The sequence below is a fragment of the Chrysemys picta genome, chromosome 2 (genome assembly GCF_011386835.1).
Source record: "Chrysemys picta bellii isolate R12L10 chromosome 2, ASM1138683v2, whole genome shotgun sequence".
Lineage (NCBI taxonomy): Eukaryota > Metazoa > Chordata > Testudines > Emydidae > Chrysemys > Chrysemys picta.
In genome coordinates this window covers 211,971,232-211,991,829 of record NC_088792.1, presented here as the reverse complement: position 1 = coordinate 211,991,829, position 20,598 = coordinate 211,971,232, and the positions used below count along the sequence as shown (strand labels likewise).

General features: G+C 41.3%; 1 protein-coding gene across 16 annotated transcripts in view; it reads left to right on the top strand.

The window, feature by feature from the left end:
• Positions 1-20,598, top strand: part of ZNF521 (zinc finger protein 521) — a 277,408-nt gene that overhangs the window by 130,699 nt on the left and 126,111 nt on the right. For 13 of the 16 annotated variants that reach the window (XM_065585398.1, XM_065585397.1, XM_065585395.1 and 10 more), the window contains one exon: positions 15,275-15,359. In XM_065585398.1, the coding sequence (XP_065441470.1) occupies positions 15,275-15,359 (85 nt within the window). The remainder of the gene's footprint in view (positions 1-15,274; positions 15,360-20,598) is intronic. The other 3 variants (XM_065585389.1, XM_065585394.1, XM_065585384.1) reach the window with 1 other exon arrangement.

Sequence of the window (20,598 nt, the reverse complement as noted above, 5' to 3'; positions counted from 1 at the left end):
GGCCAGGATAGATGCTGCTAATTTAGGATTTACCTTGAACAATTCTGCATTCAAGTTATCCTTGCCAGGAGCTTTCCCATTTTTTAAGGATCTGATGGCTTGAATGATCTCTTCCTTAGCTGGGGTATCTGTGTTGATATCTAGATCTTCTGCCTCCTGGATGTTCGCTTCCTCGGTGGCTCCATGTTCAGCAATTCTTTGAAATGCTCTGTCCAGCGTATTTCTTGTTCTTAATAAGTTGTTAGTAGGTGTACTTGTTTGTTCCTGATGAGAGTGTTTGTTGGTGTCTGCCATTTACCACTGATAAGCCGTGTCATTTTGTAGACGGTTCCTTGTTCACCACGAGCAGCTGCATCCTCTGCTTGTGTTGCCAGATTATCAATATAATGCCGTTTGTCCGGTTTTACAAGGCATTTGACCTCCCAGTGTGCCTTGCTATACTGCTCCTGGTATCTGTCCTTTAGCTTCTGGGATTTTGTGTCTAAAACTTTTTTCTTCAGGGCTCGTCTGGTTTCTATGGCTTGTGCTGCCCACTGCTCTACAGCCAAAATGCTTCTGAAATAAATGTAGTCAAACTTTACTAATTCTGGGTCACAGAGAACGAAAATGATGCTTAAAATTGTTGATTGGCTCTAGTTTTCAAGATATGCTATTGGGTCAGTATATACGCCCCTTGACTTGGGAATGGCGGAGGATAAGTGAGTTATAAAGGGAAGGGATCTCAATTTAAACCAGAAATGACTAAAATACATCTTTGACTGGATCTATGAATAAATCTATGACTGGGTTTGGACAGTACTTGCTTTTTAGGCAAAACACTGAATGATGCAATCTGAAGCTGGTATTGCGTCATACATGATATGAATTGCATCATGTTATTCCTAGAAGTCATGGCTGATGCAATCATAACGAAGCTTACATCACTCTGCTGAACAAATTGCCCTATATCAGCTCTAGAAATCATACAGTGTCGTGCTCTCTTATTTGTCCGTGTTTGATTTTGCAAAGGGACATGCCTCGTACTTGTTGGACAGTGCAGATAACTTCTGCTATGTTTGTGGTGAAGTGACTTTTGCATCACAAAAGCGCAGTATAACCACTATGGTTAAGAAAGCCTATCACCTTTATTTTGGCTGCAAAATTGGAGATCAGGACAAGAGGTGGCCCCACACATATGCTGCAACACTTGTGCAACAAATCTTCGCCAGTGGGTGAATAGGAAAAGGAAATCTATGCCTTTTGCAGTGCCTATGATTTGGAGAGAGCCAACAGATCATACCAGCAATTGTTACTTCTGCATGGTGCCTCCAGTTGGGAAAGGTGTGTCAAAGAAGAAAAAGTGGACTGTGCATTATCCAAACATTCCATCAGCTATACGCCCAGTACTCCATGGAGAAGGACTGCCAGTTCCTGATGCACCAGAATCATTCTCACTTGAGTCAGACGAGGAAGAGGAAGAGGATGAAACTTCTGGTCCTGAACCATCAATGTCACAGGACCCACATTTTCTCCCATCCTCCTCCTCTGAACCACACCTCATAACACAAGGTGAACTGAATGACCTTGTCAGGGATTTGGAACTACCCAAGAGCAAGGCAGAGCTGTTGGGCTCCAGCTTACAGCAGTGGAATCTCCTGGCAGGTGATGTTAGGGTTTCCATGTTCCGTGACCGTCAAAAGGATCTTGTCCCATTCTTCTTCATGGAAGGCGATCTTGTAGCCTGCAACAACATCGATGGTGTGATGGCAGCCCTCAACATCGTTCACGATCCAGATGAGTGGAGACTGTTCATAGATTCATCAAAGACGAGTCTTAAAGCTGTTTTACTGCATAATGGCAACGTTTTGCCATCAATTCCAGTTGATCATGCAGTCCATATGAAGGAAACCTATGACAACATGAAACAACTTTTGAGGTGCATAAACTATGACCAACATCAGTGGCAGCTTTGTGGCGATTTGAAGGTTGTTGCTCTCTTGCTTAGTCTGCAGACTGGATACACAAAGTACTGCTGTTTTCTCTGCGAATGGGATAGTCACGCAAGAGATTCCCACTACATCAAGAAAGATTGGCCACTCCGACAGTCATTGGAGTCTGGGAGGAAAAGTGTTCAGCATCCACCACTTGTTGAATCAAGGAAGATTTTGTTACCACCCTTACACATCAAGCTGGGTTTGATGAAGAACTTTGTCAAGGCCATTGACAAAACACAAGCAGCTTTCAAGTACCTCCGTGGAAAATTTCCAAGGTTAAGTGAATCTAAGATAAAGGAAGGTGTCTTTGTTGGTCCTCAGATTCGTGAACTTCTTCGAGATGATGCATTTGACCATGCACTGCATGGCAAGGAAAAGACGGCATGGAAAGCCTTCCATTTAGTGGCAATAAATTTTTTCGGAAACAACAAGGCAGACAACTACAGGTTGTTGGTGGAAAACCTCCTCGAGGCATACAAAAGTCTTGGTTGCAACATGTCACTAAAGATACATTTTTTGCACTCTCATCTAGATTTTTTTCCACCGAACTGCGGAGCAGTGAGCGACGAGCACGGCGAGTGATTTCACCAGGACATTGCAACAATGGAGAAAAGCTATCAGGGCAAATGGAGCCCGTCAATGCTTGCAGACTATTGCTGGACAGTGACAAGAGATGCTCCATTTAATGAATACAAGAGACAAGCCAAGAAGCGCCGAGTAGACACTGAATAGGACTAAATTATGTACAGAATAGTTTTTTGCCTTTTGTTTCATAATCAATTTTATTTATATAACCCTTTTGCTGATTTTTAAAGTGTTACATAAACAGGACAGGTGAAATATTATCATGTAAAGCAACCATAAACACATGAAAAGACCTAGGTGTACAATTTATGATTAAAACTCTACTATCTACACAATATACATAGACATAAAATGTAAAAACTTAAATATCTTAGAAACAGTAGCCAATCAGTTGTTTTAATTGTCATATTTGAATTCAGCACATCAAAATACATAATAAATAGCACATTTTATCTCTGAAGCAGACAACTTCTCAAAAATTGTAGACTAGTGTAATGCACTCCTTCCTTCTCTTCTGCCTATAGCCTAGACAGGCTTCACTGCTCTTGTTTATAAATTGCTGTTACTTTGTCTCACTTCTTGTTGATCTCCTCATCTGCATTCCCCTCCTCTTCATCAAGGTCTGCAAGTGCTTGAAACCTGTTCTTTAGCTGCAGAATGAAAGCTTTCTATATTTGAGGAGACTTTAGCTTGTCAGTATAATAATGTCTATGTTCCTTGTTTGGTGGACCCACACTTCTCAGTTTTAGCTTGATGTAGGCTGTCACAAGGTGGTGGTCGCTGCGAACATCTGCACCCTTTCTCACTTTCTCATCTGTCAGTGAGCGTCACCATTTGCCTTTGATCATGATATATCAATCTGGTTCTTATCTCTGCCATTTGGCACTTTTATCTGTGCCAAACAAAGTATTGTGTAAGATCATAGTCCAGCATATATCAGAGGCAGTTGATAGCGTTCTCAGAAAAGAGCCAGCTGGTTTTCAGAAAGGGCATGGATGCACAGACAGGATCTTCATTCTACGAAACATAATAGAAGAGTGCTTAGAATGGCAATGGCAACTCCACATAAATGTCATAGACTTTGAGAAGGCTTTTGATAGCATTCACAGGACCAGCCTATAGCACATTTTGTGTGCATATGGAATTCCTTTCCGTATAATCAATGTCATCAGACGCTTCTGTTTCGACTTTACATGCAATGTTGATCACAGTGAGCTCAGTTTTGAAGTCAAAACAGGAGTACATCAGGGTGTGTCAGGTCTGCAATCCTCTTCAACATTGCTGTCGACTGGGTAATGCAGTGTACAACAGAAGACATGCCAAGAGGCATTAAATGGACACTCTTCTCATCCCTTGAAGACCTGGGCTTTGCAGATGATGCCGCTCTCCTATCACATACCCAACACCATAGACAAGAAAAAACAACTCAACTCAATGCATTCAACCAGCAAATTGGACTGAAAATCAACCGCAATAAGACAGATATCATGACCTTTAATATTGCATCACCATCACCAGTACAGATAGAGGATTATGTTCTCACCAATGTAGAAACATTCACATACTTGGGCAGCACCATCAGCCAGGATGGTGGAACAAGCCAGGACATCCGGAACAAAATCAATAAAGCCAAGAACACCTTCAGGAGCTTAAATACAGCCTGGAAATCATCAAAATACAACACCAAAACCAAACTCAAGATTTATCAGAGCTGCGTACTTTCAACACTACTTTATAGGGCAGAATGCTGGGGAATGAGAAAGTATGACATGTCTAACTAAACTGTCTTCATTCCATACAACTTGCCTCAGAAAAATCCTCTGTATCTTTTGGCCCAGAACAATCTCAAACCAAGATCTATTGACACAGTGCAACCAAGAGGATCTGAGCACCATCGTTGCCAGGAGGCGTTGGAGATGGATCAGTCATGTGCTTCGGATGGAAACTGATTCCATCACCAGAGTAGCAATAACATGGACATCTGAAGGAAAGCAAAAACGAGGCTGCCTGAAAACAACATGGCGAAGAGCTGTGGAAGCCGAGCTGAAAAACCTGGGGCACAGCTGGGGAACCATTGAAAGACTTGTCAGAAACAGACAGGAGTGGAGGAGCTTCGTCATTGCCCTAAACGCCAGAGGCGAAATAGGAACATGATGATGATGAATATGTTATATAGCTACAAGTAGCTACAAAGAAAGAAGTTAGGAAAATATTATTTTTCAGCTTGTTTACTTTGTAGATTTGACAGCTATTTATCTATAGTCATTTTCACTGTTTTCCCTGTATAGTTAAGACCGTAATAAACATCAAAAGGAAAACTGAAAAAATTCTTATAAAATAATTAATCAGTTTTTTAAAACAATCAGAATATGCTAATTAAAGGGTACTTTATTAGCGACTGGAGTATTTAGAAATTAGTCAGTATAAAAAATGCAAGTTGACAGTGCCCCTATGAGCAAGATAAATGGCTAACTATTCAGTGAAGCTGTCTAACATATGCTTAGTTCTCTGAGAGCTTAAGCATTCAGGAAGACAGAAAATAAATCCTCAGTTATGGCACTTGTCAAAAATAATCTGATCTGTGATGAAGAATGAGGTAAGTGGATAAATACGCTCTTTCAGAGCAGGGGCCAGGTTTCTTTATGTGTCTTGTGCAGCTCCAAGCACACTGGTAATAATAAAAACAATACAATGAAAAGTCAGGTGATGTCGTTCCAGGATTTGGTACTTGCAAATGGGTATAATATTGTGTGCAGACCTAGATCGTATGGTTTGTTGTCTGTGGGTATGTCTGCACTGCAGTAAAACACCCATGGCTGACCTATGTCAGCTGCAAGGTTCGAGCTGCAGGGCTATAACATTGCTGTGTAGACTTTTGGGCTTGAGCCAGATGTTTGGGTCACAGAGCTCGGGCTCCAGCCCGAGCCCGAACATCTACATTGCAGTTTTATAGCCTTGTAGCCTCTACCTCATGAGCCTGAAGGCTTGCCTACACTTAGGCCTGGTCTACACTAACCCCCCAATTCGAACTAAGGTATGCAACTTCAGCTACGTGAATAACGTAGCTGAAGTCGACGTACCTTAGTTCGAACTTACCGCGGTCCAGACGCAGCAGGCAGGCTCCCCCGTCAACTCCGCGTACTCCTCGCGCCGAGCAGGATTACCGGAGTCGACGGCGAGCACTTCTGGGTTCGATTTATCGCGTCCAGACAAGACGCGATAAATCGAACCCAGAAGTTCAATTGCCTGCCGCTGAACCAGCGCGTAAGTATAGACAAGCCCTTACAGCCTTGCAGCGGTGCCTCTGTAGTGCATAGTGAAGACGTTACCTATGCTGACGGGAGAGCTTCACCCTTTGTTGGAGAAAGAGGACTAAAAGTCAGTTGAGCAGGACTTTGCGGGTTGGGCTAGTCACTTAGCAGCAAAGACTGCAGGCCAATGTTGGATGAACAAGTACATGGAAAAAGTCATTGTAGGTAAGGGAAGCATACAGGTTTATGAAGTAAAGAATATTGCTTGCAGGAGAGAACTAAAAAGTATATAGGTTAAACTAAGGAAGGCTGCATACTCCTACACAAACAATGGAGGATAAAAGCAAGGTTGCATTAGAAGTTGCAAGGTACTTTTTGGATGCTGTATATAGGGACAATGGTTCAGTGGAAGGAGATACTAGTGGGGCTAAAACTGATATGGAGGATCAAAGAAACAGATATTGATAAACTGGGTTCTATCTTTTAGTACTCCCAATGTGAAGACAGGGAACAGATGTCATAAATAGATACCCCTTTCCCAAAGAAAGAAGAAACTCTGAAATGGAAGTGGCCAAATATAAAAGGAAACATTAAGCGGATATATTTGCAGTCTCTTTTTGGAAATAGAAGAGGTATCAATGGACTAGGGAAACACTACTGCTAACAGACATTTAACAGGGGATGTAAGGATTATGCAGGAAATTACAGGTTTGTAAGCTTGATTTAAACAGCAAGGAAAGATGCTAGAAAGCCTAATCAAATACATAATAGAGGAACACCTAGAAACTTTGGATTTAATGAAGGATAGAGGGCACAGATTCACAAAAGAGGGATCATGTCTAAAAATTTTGATGGACTATTTTGATGAAGTAACCACAAGCAGTGATAGAAGAAGCCGTGAACATAATTTACCTGGATTTTAGAAAAGCTTTTCAAACTGTACAGCACAAAAGACTAATCTGTGGGATGAATAAGTATGGCATAGGGAGAGCTACTTTATTTGATTTTTTAAAAAACCCTAACTTGGATACAGAAAGCATAGGAGACTTGTGAATTGAAGCAGTTTAGGTTGGAGGAATGTGAATAATGGAATGCCGTAAGGATCATTTGGGCTGATTTTGTTGAATTTATGCAGCATATCGATAGCATGGAAGAAAGAACAAGTAGTAAGGTGATGAAATTTACTGATAATACAAAGCTGAGGGAATGTCAGTACAAAAAAGGTGATAAAACTCTGAATGACTTGACAAGGAGGTGGAGCATTGGCAAATAAGTAAGCGTATGCAGTTCATTTTAGCGTAGAGTAATGAGGCAAGGCAACAGAAAAGAAAAAAAAAGAGCTACATAACCCAGATAGTCATACAACTTAGAACACTACACAGATGGATGTGAATAACGCTGTAAATCTTCAAATGTAGTATTTATTAGCTGTTTTGTTTTTAAAAGAAAGTAAAATTCTTGGACACGTAGAAATATGGAGTATTTCTGGTACTGACTAGAGGGAAACTGATGCTGATGCTGATGCTGGTGAAGACGTCCTCGCTCTGGCACCATTTCCTGGACCCTCGGCACCAGCTGGCGGAACCCTCCATGGTCTCCCCAAGCTGACTCATCCTTGGAGACAGAGGCGGAGTCCTGCACCCAAACAAGAGGCTGTTACCAGTATACATCCTACATCCCACCAGATCCCAGTGCAGGTACCCCTCGGGCCCCTGGCCCAGAGGACAGTGGCATACGTAGGTCGAATGGCCATTTTGGAATCCGTGGGGTTTTCCCCCGGTATGAGGACAGCCTTCTAGCTGTTTGTACTCAGTTTGTCCGAGAGAAGGGCAGCTCCACCACACCATCTGCCACCCGACCTGGACTCAGTACGGAGCCTGGTACCAACACTCAGGACTTAGGCCTGCATGATATGATTGATGTAGAAGTTAGAGGAGGAAGGCCCCCTGCCAGTGAAGGTTTTATCCTCATCCTCCCCAGGCAAAGTTGTGTCGGGACCATGCAGCTCGGCGCCGCAGGATGACTTCAGAGTTCACCAAGAACTATAGAAAAGGGTGCTTCTAAGCTAGAGCTAGAGGTGAAGGTGCTTAAAGAGTCCTCCCAGACCCTGACTGCTATCTTGGCAGCAGCAAAGGTGGCCCTATCCCTCAATGAGGCTGTTACGGGTCCAGTCAGGTCCCTATGGCAGACCCCTTCTTCGCTGCCTGCCACAGAGCAGAAAAGATGTACTATGTTCCCACCAAGCGGTGTGAATATCTATATTTCCATCCCCCTCCCCCCTTGTGGTCACAGCGGCCAACGAAAGAGACAGACAAGGGCTGCAAGCCAAAGGACTCAAAGAAGCTGAGCCTGTTTGGTAGAAAGATTTATTCTACTGATGGGTTACAGCTTCACATCTCCAATCAGCAGGCCTTGCTTGGGAGGTTTAACTATAACGTCTGGGACTTCATGTTGAAGTTTAAGTATTCGCTGCCCCAGGAGTTCTCTGCTCTGATGGAGGAAGGGAAGACCATAGCCAGGGCCTCCCTCCAGGCTGTGATCCTAAGAAGGTGCTCCTGACTCCAATCTTCAGGGCTGCCACTGGAGGTTTAGCAAACCATTCAGGATCTTCTGTTTGAGGAAACCTCCTTCTTCTCTGAATAGACAGATGCGAAACTCCATGGCCTGAAAGATTCCAAGGCCACCCTTAGATCCCATGGCCTCTACTCCCTGGTACCGTCGAGGAAGCATTTCAGACCTCAACAACTAGTCTACTTCTTGGATTCGCCACATCACCAAGACCTGTTTAAGAAATAGAGCAGAGGTTATAAATGCAGGCAACCACCCCCTTCCACCTCAGCCTCACAACCAGGATCACACAGATATCCAGGAGGCCCCAAGCAGAGCTTTTAAAGAAGCACCCAGGGGCATTATATCAGTTCCCATACCGGATCCTGCCCCAGCTTTGTTTTCAGACCAACTCTCCTACTTCAGCCCAGCATGGTCCCTCATCACCTCGGACCTTTGGGTGCTGAGTACGGTGTACGAAAGTTACATCCTTCAGTTTTCTTCCAGTCCTCCCTCCCATACCCATCCCCGTTCAGGGACCCTTCTCACGAGAAAGCCTTCCTGCAGGTAAGGGCTGTGGGGGAAATGCCTCAGAACTTAAGAGGGAAAGGGTTTTATTCTTGCCATTTCCTAATCCTGAAGGCCAAAGGGGGTCTGCAACCCATGCTATGCCTTCATTGCCTCAACAGTTATCTCAAGAAGCTGAGGTTCTGCATGATCTCCTTGGCATCCATTATTCCCTGGATCCAAGGGACTGGTATGCCACCCTGGACTTGAAGGACACCTAGTTCCACATCTCCATCTTCCATGGCCATGGAAGGTTCCTCAGGTTCATCACAAATCAGACCCACTGCCACTTCACCATCCTCCCTTTTGGCCTGTTGGCAGCCCCTCAGGTTTTCACAAAATGCGTGGTGGTGGTGGCAGCGGCCTTCCTCAGAAGGTGAGACATTCAAGTATTAGGGGCCAGTCCGAGGCCCAGGTGAAAGCCAACATCAATCTACCGTTTATGCCCTGGGCCTATTGATAAATGAGCAAAAGTCATCTCTCACCCCCATCCAGAGGATAGAATTTATTGGTGCTCAATTCCACCGACACCAAAGCCTTCCTCCCAGAGGCTCCCTTTCAGACAATGTTGGCTATGATATCCAAGGTCAAGACCCACCCAGGCACAAGAGCCCAAATTTGCCTCAAACTTTTGCGTGCACTTATGTGGTACAGCACGCAAGACTGCACCTCAGACCCCTACAAGCTTGGCTGGTCTCAGTGTACTCACTGAGCCATTACCACTTGGACTCAGTGCTTACAGTTCCCGCCCTGGTCCTCGTCTCCCTTGACTGGTGAAGGGGTCCCTGATCGGTGGGTGCAGGTGTTCCCTTTGTCACCCCCCCCAACCATCAGTACCCCTAATTTTGAACATGTCCAATCTAGATTGGGAGGCTCATCTCCAGTACCTCAGGACTCAGGGCCTGTGGTCCCAAGAAGAGCTCCCCTTGCACATAAACGTCAGAGAGCTCAGAGCATTCCAGGCGTTCCTATCCCAGATCAAGGGCAAAGTCGTACAAGTGCTCATGGACAACACAGCAGCCATGTTTTCGATCAATAGACGGGGAGGAATGTGCTCGTCTACCCTGCTTTAAGAGGCCATTTGCCTGTGGGACTTCTATGTGCAACACTCCATCCACCTCGAAGTTTCCCACCTTCTGGGAGCCCGGAACACTCTAGCAGATCACCTCAGCAGGTCTTTCTCTTCTTACCACAAGTAACCAAATTCATCTTCCAGAGTTGGGGGTTTCCTCATGTAGACCTGTTCACAACCAAGCAGAACAGAAAATGTCAACGGTTTTTCTCACTGCGCGGTCATTGTCTGGGCTCCCTCTCAGATGCCTTCCTACTCCCATGGACAAAGCTCCTGTTCTATGCATTTCCCCCTGTTCTTTTGGTACACAAGGTCCTTCTGAAAGTCAAGTGAGACAAAACAAGGGTTATTCTTATAGCCCCTGCATGGCTGCACCAACACTGGTTCAGCACGCTATTAGATCTATCAGTAGCACCCATGCTGCCGCTCATGCCCCTCCCAGTCCTGATCTCACTAGATCGTGACCGTTTGCTCCACCTGAACCTCAAGACCCTCCACTTGACCATGTGGAAGCTGCATGGTGGAATCCAGTGGAGCTGGCCTGTTCAGACCCATCTACAGGAGGACTTATCTAGCCACATGGAAGCGTTTCTCGGTGTGGGCTTCCCAACAAGGCCTCTCACCAACTTGGTCACCTCTCCAGTCCATGCTGGAATACCTACTCCATCCGAAACAATAGGGTCTAGCCATTTCATCATTCAAAGTGCATTTAGCAGCAAAAGCAGCCTTCCACCCTCTGGTGGATCAGTCTTCTCACATGAAATATGTCCATTCACTTCCTCAAGGATCTAGAGAGGCTTTACCATCAAATTTGTGAATCTATCCCTCTGTGGTCCTGTCGAAACTCATGGGCCCTCCTTTTGAGATGTTGGCATCACGGCCTCTGTTGTATCTCTCCTGGAAGGTCAGCTTCCTGCTAGACATTACCTCAGCCAGAAAAGTCTCAAAAATTAGGGCCTATACATGAGAACTGCTGTATATGGTGTTCTTGTAAGAACAAGTTCAGTTGTGCTCCCACCCAGCATTCCTCCCAAAGCTGGTCTCATAGTTTCATAGTAATCAGGCTATTTTCCTGCCAGTTTTCTTCCCTAGACCGCACAAGAATACAGAGGAGTGTCATCTTCATGTGCTGGATTTGCCCTGGTCTTCTACACTGAGAGAAACCAAACCGTTCCCTAAAGCCACACAGCTCTTTGTGGCATTAGCAGACAGGATGAAAGGCCTACCGGTTTCAGCACAGAGAATTTCATCCTGGATCACTTCCTGCATTCATATGTGCTATGATCAAGCGGGTACTCTTCCTCCTGCTATCTTGACAGCACATTCAACAAAAGCTCAGGCTTCATCAGCAGTGTTTCTGGCCCAGGTCTCCTCCCACTATGCCATCACCTAGCAGACCAGCATGATGCCAAGTTTGGCAGAGCAGTGTTGCAGTTCACATGTTCATGAACTCCAATCCCACCTCCTCCGGTACCGCTTGGGAGCCATCTAACATGGAATTGACATGAGCAAGTATTTTCCATGTACCTAAAATTACTTGTGCATCAGATTCAAATTCAGCATGTGGAGATGCTGCCAAATCTGCTAGGCCCTGGACTGGGGTCTTTGACAGGAGGGTATTTTATTGAAGGGTTGTAAAGATCTTTTGAAAGCCAGTTGTGCCAGTTCAGTAGGAAGGTGGAGCCAGAACCATGTTAAAAATTAGAATGAGGAGGTTCATGACCTGAACTTAAACTATCTAAGCCCTTGTCTATAACAGAGTTCAAAAAAGAACTTGATAAGTTCATGGAGGATAGGTCCATCAATAGCTATTAGCAAGGATGGACAGGGATGGTGTCCCTAGCCTGTTTACCAGAAGCTGGGAATGGGTGACAGGGGATTGATCACTTAGTGATTACCTGTTCTGTTCATTCCCTCTGGGGCACCTGGCACTGACCACTGTCAGAAGACAGGATACTGAGCTAGATGCATCTTTGGTCTGACCCAGTATGGCCGTTCTTATGTTCTTACCCTGCACTCTCACCCTGATGCAACATGTCTCGTTGTCCCCAGTTGTGGAATGAATTGCAACCTGGCACAATTTAGAGCAACCTTAAGGCTGCTGTAGTTGGTCCAGGTACTGAACTGGCCCCATCAAGGTCGGGATGTGGAAAGGGGATATGAAGCTACTTTTGTTCCTCACCCTTCTCCCATGCCCAGCACTACTTTAGTTCAGCTTAGGATTCAGCCCGCTATTTGTCATTGGCTCATTGCATTTCTGAAGCCTAAAAAAAGAATTACTTACATCTCTTCTGTATTTTGGTAACAAGATTTTTAACTCACAACTCTAGTGTTCCATAGCTTTGTCTGAATTATATTTGTGTTGCAGCATTGTGGTTTAATATGCTTTTCGTGAGGCTTACATGTAAAACCAAACAACTCTGTCACCAACTTGTTGACTTTTTAGGATGGGATGTTCAAAAACACTCAATATTGACCTAACCCTTCATCTTCCTAAAAGTCAATGGGAGTTTTACCATAGCTCTTTTAACAATCCTACTCTGAAAGTTCACATATATTTTTTTAAAAAGTTGTATTTTTAAAGAATGAAGTCAGGTTAGAACTGAGAAATGAATATTTATTAATAGAGACAAATTTTTCTTTGTAAGTGGCGCATCTTTGAAAGGCCAATGAACACCTTAACAAAAAATTAATTAAAATCTAGAATGTGAAAAAAGCAACAGAAAAGGCAGGAATTAATTTGCATTAAAAATCAGTCATAAAAAGAGATCAACTGCAAAAGTTGTATTCTTGATAACTACACCATGTCAGTGTCAGCAAACAAATAAGAAAAGCTCCCTCTTAACTCTCAAATGTCAAAAGTTTTAAAAAAAGTTGTTAGAAGAAGTCTGTTTTAATAAATAAATTAATATTTACTCAAGAATACATAAAAGCCATTGTAGGGTCAAAATGATGGTGATTTCTTTCTGCTTTTCCCTATTATATCTACTTCATTCTAAATAGAGAGAGTCAGAAAATGGAAGGGAAAAATGCTCAGAATATTTTTTTCTTTGTTTAAGCAAAATTTAATTTCAGCTATTTTTTCCAACCAGATCTAATAAGAAATTACTAAATATCAATAAATGTGTGTTGGCTTTTTCCAGTGTTTGGAGGGAGGAATGAAAATCTTTCTGTCTATCTGTGCAGACTTAGCCGTGCCACCTTGGAAATGTCTAGAAGGGACCCAAGAGACTCATATGGGTTTTTCGGTTACAACCTGTTCCTACATCCATTTAAGTCCATGACAGTTTTGCCATATTGACTACAATGGGAACAGGATTGGTCCCTTTGCAGTGAAAAGTGACTGTTTAGAAATATAAAAAGTATGGAAATAAGTATGTGATGTTTGTTCAGCACATTGTGAAAATGACTGGTTTTGATCTCTTAAAATCTAAGCTCATTGATACACAAGTTTAGACACATCTAGATAAGTATATGCTGAGTTAATAAAAGTCGATGGTAATATTTTAGAAGCTGCTCCAAGACTAAAAAAGAATCAATGTTTGATCTAGCAACAATGACAAAAGCATTCTTTTCTTTGTGATAAAAGAAAACATCTATGTGGATCTGCAAATATGTCAAATCAGTTTGAAGAGGCTAGTAAGTGCTGGTATATTATTTTTTTGTTGTCAAGTGATTTTATTCTTTATCATTAGACTTCAAAGAAGAAAGAAAGTGTGTTCTGTTATCATATTCATCAGTCATAATTTTTGTAGACGATTCTTGACACACACTATGTTTTACTGCGCTAACAAGAGAAAAGACCAGCCATTAAGTTTATGTGTCTTGGCTTTTCAACAAAGTCACATATCAGAAATAATGCAAGGGGTATGCTAATAAACAATATATAATGTTGGCCAACTGGGAGTAAGAAATATTTTCTAACTAGTTCTAAAGGGAAACAATGTTTTTTTTTAAAAAGAGTGATTGTTGTTTACGCAATATATGTTGTTCTGTATGTCACCATCAAAAGCCTCTTGTAAAGAGCTCAGCACAATAAATCTTGATCCCGATTGTCATTATTTAAAGGTCTCTGCTAGATTTAGATGTACTATGGCATGTTCACACTTACCTACATATAATAGTAAGATTTTGGATGGCATCTGTTCAAAATGCATTTCTGCAGATGATTTCCATGTCACTACATATAGTCATAAAATAGGAAAAATAATTGGAACATCTTAAACAGCAGACCTTTCAGATTTTATTTGTAAAATTGAATGAAAACCAGACTTATTCTCCAAGTATATGGTGATTTCATTTCTCCATGCAAGGCCTTGACTTGGTTAAATAGCATGAAATTTTCACTTTGGTTCAAATGAAAAGCAGCCAAGAGATCTGTAGTTGTTTCCATTGAAAACCACCACAGCACATTTTGTTACTGTCATTAAGAAAATTAAAATAGTCACCGATGGCCTCAGCTTATTTTTGAAACAGTCTGATATATTGTTCTCACAGGGATATCTTTACAAATCTTTTGTTTTTCAGGACTGACTTTGGTCATCCAAGTAGTGTTCCATTTAATATGGAAAGGAAGGCATTTGTTCAACCCCTTTGCATTGCTTCTAGAGTTGGAAAGACACAAACAGAAACATGAGTATATGTCTGTCTACATTGCTGCTGGAAGTGAGCCTCCCAACCTGTGTAGACCGAGGACTTGAGAGCCAGAGATCCAGCCCAAGCTGCAGCATCCACACCGCTATTTTTTGAGCACTGTCTCAAGCCCCACTAGCGCCAGTCTGTCCACCTGGGCTGTGAGGCTCCCAGCCATAGTGTAGACATGCCCTTTGGTTAATTCACCTTCCTGAGAGGCTGTAACTAGGTTGACGGAAAAATTCTTGGGTTTGAGGAGGAATGGGATTAGGATATGTGGGTTTTTATTCCTGACACCGCCACTACTTCATTATGGGCCTGATCCAAAAGCCATTAATATTAAAGGAAGGACTCCCATTTGACCTCTTTGTATCTTACTTTACAAATCTGTAAACACAGGCATTATCACAGTACTTACCACGCAGGGGAGTTGTAAAGCTTAAAAAGTGTCATTTGTAAAGAGCTATGAGAGATTCAAGTAAAAGGTGCTACAGATGGCAAAGTGTTATTTAATATTAATAATTAATTCTTAATGAAAACACCTCTGGAGTGCTTTAAATTACCACTTTGAACTAACCATTTTGAGTTATAATGAAATGGTTCAGGCTATATGTTTAAACATATTTTCTCTACCCATGTCTCTTTAGAAGAAGACCTACCAGTGCATCAAGTGTCAGATGGTTTTCTACAATGAATGGGATATCCAAGTTCATGTTGCAAACCACATGATTGGTAAGTGAAGCACTAAATCTTGTTGAAGATAGATAGCCCTTTCTCCTTCTTGTGTTCATCATTGCCTGCAAAATTAAACAGAGTTAAGGAGAAATTAATTGTGCAACCGTCAATGATTTACCTAGGCATGATTGATTTTTTTATTCATATTATTAGACCTGATAAAGCATTAGCATGTTTTATTTTCTGCAAGGGCTAGTTTAGACTTCTGCAGAGAATTATATATCTACTTCCAGTCAAAACACAGGTGATTAACAAATTAAACTTCTAATCATTTTTGCATTATTGAAAACAAACTAACAGGAATGGTTAATGAACTGGATGTTAGCTTTCCGTAGAGTTTTAGACAGGTTTTAATTTCAGAAGTTATTATGATAATGACACTACAGTGTGCTGCTCAAGCACCTTGGTACCAAAATCAAAACTAGCGAGTTTCTGTCTTTAGGAAACATAAATAATTCAAATGGCCATAAAAATAGTATTATATGTTCTGTATGAACAGTCTGGAAACAATTTGGAGTGTGTCTCTCTGTACAAAATTAAATACTATATCTTATTTTTAAAAATAAGGAATTGTAGTATTCAATAATAGGATCTGCATTTTTAGATACAGACATTTAAAAATTATTTTCTATTTGGATTCCTGATCCAAGCATGGCTTGATATTTACAAACCTATGTTAGAGTTGTGAGGTGGAATAAAACAAAAAGAGCATTTTCTTTAATATTCATATTTTCCCATTACTTGCTTATTCCCATGGGGTTGCCCACAATGTTTTCAATTTGGTAACCACTCAGTAATAGCTCTAAGAATTCTACCAGTCAATTAAATTTATCAAGCACATCTTTTGCCCGCTAATAAAATAACATTGCCGTAGTTGTCTTATTTTGTTATTAGCCTCTTTTCAGAAATTTCATATAGCAAGCAGGGAATCATTGATTTTACACTTACTTCATATTGTTTTTGTTGTAACGTAAAAAAGTGCAAATTGCAGATGGTACAGTACAGCAGAGCAGCCAGTAATCACATGTCCAGTTGGTAAGAAGTTTCTCTTTTTAAGTCAATAACGCAGATATATCTGAGCTGATATAACAAAATATTACAAGCAAGCTTATGAATTTCTTCCGTGAATTTCAGGAGTTTGGTTGGACTATAAGTGGCCTGACAAAATTAATGAAGTAGTGAGAGAAATAGCCTGTTAATCAGTTTTAATACATTTAAAATATGAACATTTATGTTCTTTGCAGAAAAATGTATAAACACAAATTATGAGTTGGGCTTGAAAGGCAGTTTAGTGGTTTGCTTGTTGGATTAAGTCTCACTTTTGACATTCTTAATCTTTGGGGGAAGATAACAAACTGGTTCATAATGTTAAATCTGGATCAGTAACTTAGAATTTAAAAATAGAACATTATGCACAACAGAACACACCTTTCCGTTGTTTTCTTTGGATCCCAGTGTATGGCATATTCTTAATGATCTTTTGCAGCAATTAGTGGATACTGAGAATTTGACAATGAGAAATTGTCAAAAACGGTGTGGGTAAGGGATAATGCTGGAACGTCAGACAGTCTCAAACAGTGTGGTTGTTTGCCACCGATGTCCCATCTGCCTCTGATTCCTTGGTAAGGGCATCCCTCTGCTCCTAAACATTGTGGAGAGGGGGGGTTGTTTTGTTTAGTGGGTACAGCAAGATGGATCCAGACTAGTGTTGATCAGATTTGATGGTAATTGCAGTTTTCTTAAAACTGAGTTAATGATGTTTGTATTTTATTCTGAAAAGTTGGATGAGGTTGAATGGGAGGGAGGTCCTTTTCCTTAGTAGGTGTTGTATCAACCATGCATGATATTGCTTCATGACATAACCATAGTGACACAGATTTACATTTGCTTAATATAAAATCTTCCCAGTGGGGAGAAGGAGCTCACAACTCATGCTGGGAGATTTGCAGGTCATGCTTTTGATAATCTGTGTTCACTGGAAGTTTCTTATGTGTATCGCCAGATTTAAGAGTTTAGCTCTTAATGGTGCAACCCTAATTAATAAAATACAGATTTGGGGAAGGCGGAGGGGGAAATCAACAAAGTATAAGAATTCTATTGCTGAGAGTTGTGAACATGGCCTCACTACCGAAGCGGAGGAAAACAAATGTTTTTGTTTTCCAATTCTGTTAGTCCTCTCACCGTTTATTAGATTTTTCCTTAGCTATCTTTCTAATTTTACTTCCCCCCTCCTCCTGCTCCGCTCCTTAATTTATTTCCTTGTTCACTAGCATGACAGGCCTTTCCCCAAGACCATATCCTGTCTACAAAGAAAGGTTAAAAGCGTGCCATCAATCTGTTTAAGTTTTCAGATTGACCTTACTGTGAGTGGGAGATGGATATAATATATATAAAACATGGATGTGTTGTGTCTCTGAGTATGCATATGTAAAAATAAACAGATAAAACACATAAGTAACTATCAGCATCTGGAGGCTTCCTCCTGCCCACTCACCTGCCTTAAAACCCTAGTGTTCTAAGCACTCCAATCTCCACATTTCTAAAATCAGAAGCTGTGAGCAGTAGAAGAGCCCACTCGGGCTGATAAAGCATTTCTTGCTGCCCTAGTTCCCCTGTAACAAGGATTGGCAGAACAGGATACAATGTATTTGCCCTTGCAGGTGGAGTGAGGCACCCTTAGAGAGAGAGCGAATGGTCCAGGAAGGCAGGAGGGAGTAGATAAAAATCAAGAGGTTTAATAATACCCAGATGGACTGTGGGAGCAACACATACCTTCAGCTTCAGGCATTATATCCCCATCTCAGGAGATATATTTTCCATTTGGATTAATATTTTACTATTATTGGCTTCCTAGCCAGTCAATATTTGTATTATATTTATTGAAGCCTTCCAACCCTGATATTCTATGATTAAGGTGTGGATTAGTCTTTCCTAATTTGAGGGCTCCCAGATGATTTTGGAGGAATGATAGGGCAAAGGAAAAGAACAGCAGTGGTGGTGGGGAAAGTTGCACGACCCCATATCTGTCCTTTCCCACCATCCATGCATTGTGCTCCCGAGACTAGCAGGCAGTGAAGGCCCACCAACCTTCCATCCCTGCTCCCACAGCAGTCTCTAATAAAGATGGCTACAGATGCGGATGATGATTATTTTTCTCCTGTGCTTCCATGGCCTTCAGCTAAGCTGCAAGGGCACATATCATCATATCCCTGGAACCACCAGTGGAGGCTCTCATCCCAAGCAGTAGGGAACAGAGAAGGAACTACTAAATGAGACAGCAGAAATGAATAGCAATTAGAAAGGGGGAAAAGACAGAGAACAGAAAAACATAAGACTATTTAAAAAATAACAGAGGCAGAAAAGAATAGGAGAGACATTAAGACAGAAAGGAAGATGGCAGTACCTGCCGGGACATGGTATGTTGGGACATGGAGTGAGGGAGTTCATCCATCAAACCGTTGTGAGGAGAGTCTATCCGAAAATGATTGAGAGCCACTGATGTAGATACATGTTTAACTGATTAAAGAAAAAATGTTTGTCCTCAGCAATTTTGTGGCCTAAACAGATTGATAGGATCCCTGTAATTATTCTGTCCATTGGCCAAGGCCATTGGCCTTAAATTGGACTCATGTTGTTAACATCCAGAGAGAGTGGATTCATTACTGAAGGTCACTAAGGCAAATATAGGTTTAAAAAATCCAAGTATGAAACTTAGTCTTTTAAATAAGGCAAGCGGCATTACTTTGTTGGCTAAAATATCTCCACTGAGGGTAGATATTTTTAGGTAGTGTGTCCGTCTGTGTTTTTGTCTAATCAAATATAATATCAAATAGTCATTTAGCGGGGGAAGAGGGATTAGAGGCTATTTGAAAAGCCTCTTACTCTTCTCTGTTAAGAGGGTGTATAGTGATTTTACAGATTTTATTATACATTTCAATCAATCTAACAAGATGGATTATGCCACCTAATGGAAAATAAAATCTGCAGATGACCCAGTGAGGTGTAACCTTAAGTATCTTTGACAACAAAACAATTTACATTTGTTTATATGCAAGTCTCATACTGAAAGGATTTCAGAGAGATGGATTTTGTTAGTAATTATACTTATCAGCTATATAGCACTTTATAATTTACATTTTTGAAATGTTGTACAAGCTTAATTAATCCTTACAGCATACCGTCGTAAGGTATGCAGATAAGTATTTATCATGCCCATTTTATAGACCGAGAAACAGAGGCAGAGAAGTGAAATACTTTACCTAAGGCAGTGGTTTTCAACCTGTGGTCCATGATCCCTGGGAGTTTGCAGACTATGTCTAAGATGTCCAAAGGGCTCCACACCTCCATTTGAAATTTGTTAGGGGCTCACAAATGAAAAAAGGCTGAAAACTACTGACTAGATGTAGGTAGTCAGTAGCAGAGAGCTCAGGAATTCCTGATCCCCAATTCTGTGTTCATTCCTTTAGACCATGCCAGGTAATATACAAGTTTTCTTAAACTACACGCTGTTTAGCATTAATGCTATAGAGGAGTCTTGTGGACCGAAAGTACTACAAAGCTTTTTTTTTTTTAAATACACCTTCTATTTACATGCAAATTTGGATCCAGACAGATGAAGGTATTTTTGTTTCTAGAGGAAACTGCCAAATGCAAACATATTTGTCAATAAAACTATTTTATAGCTTTGCGTCTATTTGGGGGGAAAAAATCCAAACCCAGACATATTTTAATATTGCCTCAGTGAGGTGTAAGAAAACATATCTACAATTCCTGTCTTCTTTTATTTTTTCCTCTGAATAAGATACAAAGCTTTTTAGCAGTTGTTCTCGAGAATCAACTGTCTCTTGATGTCTAGAGATGAGAGAAGTTTCCTGGTATCTCTTTGTTTAGCTCACATAGTTTACTGTTGGCATTTGACCCAAGTGTGCAGAAAGATACCCCTCCACCTGTTATTTTAAATAAATATGGTAAAGATTTTTTCTTCTACCTATTTCTTTACATTTGTGTTACTTGACGTACTAGCATGTAGACTGAAGTGTAGCCATAATGTCTATAATTTTTTCACACACATACAAAGTGGATCAGAATCAAGGGAGTTCAGACGTGTTTAACTCAGCAAAGGAATTACCCCATATAAAATTATGAGGCTCAACAGCAGTAGTGTAAATTTGTAAGTGCTCTGAATAAAGTGCTGTTAGGCATGAGATAATGTAAAGTGATGACTTTGCCAAGAACT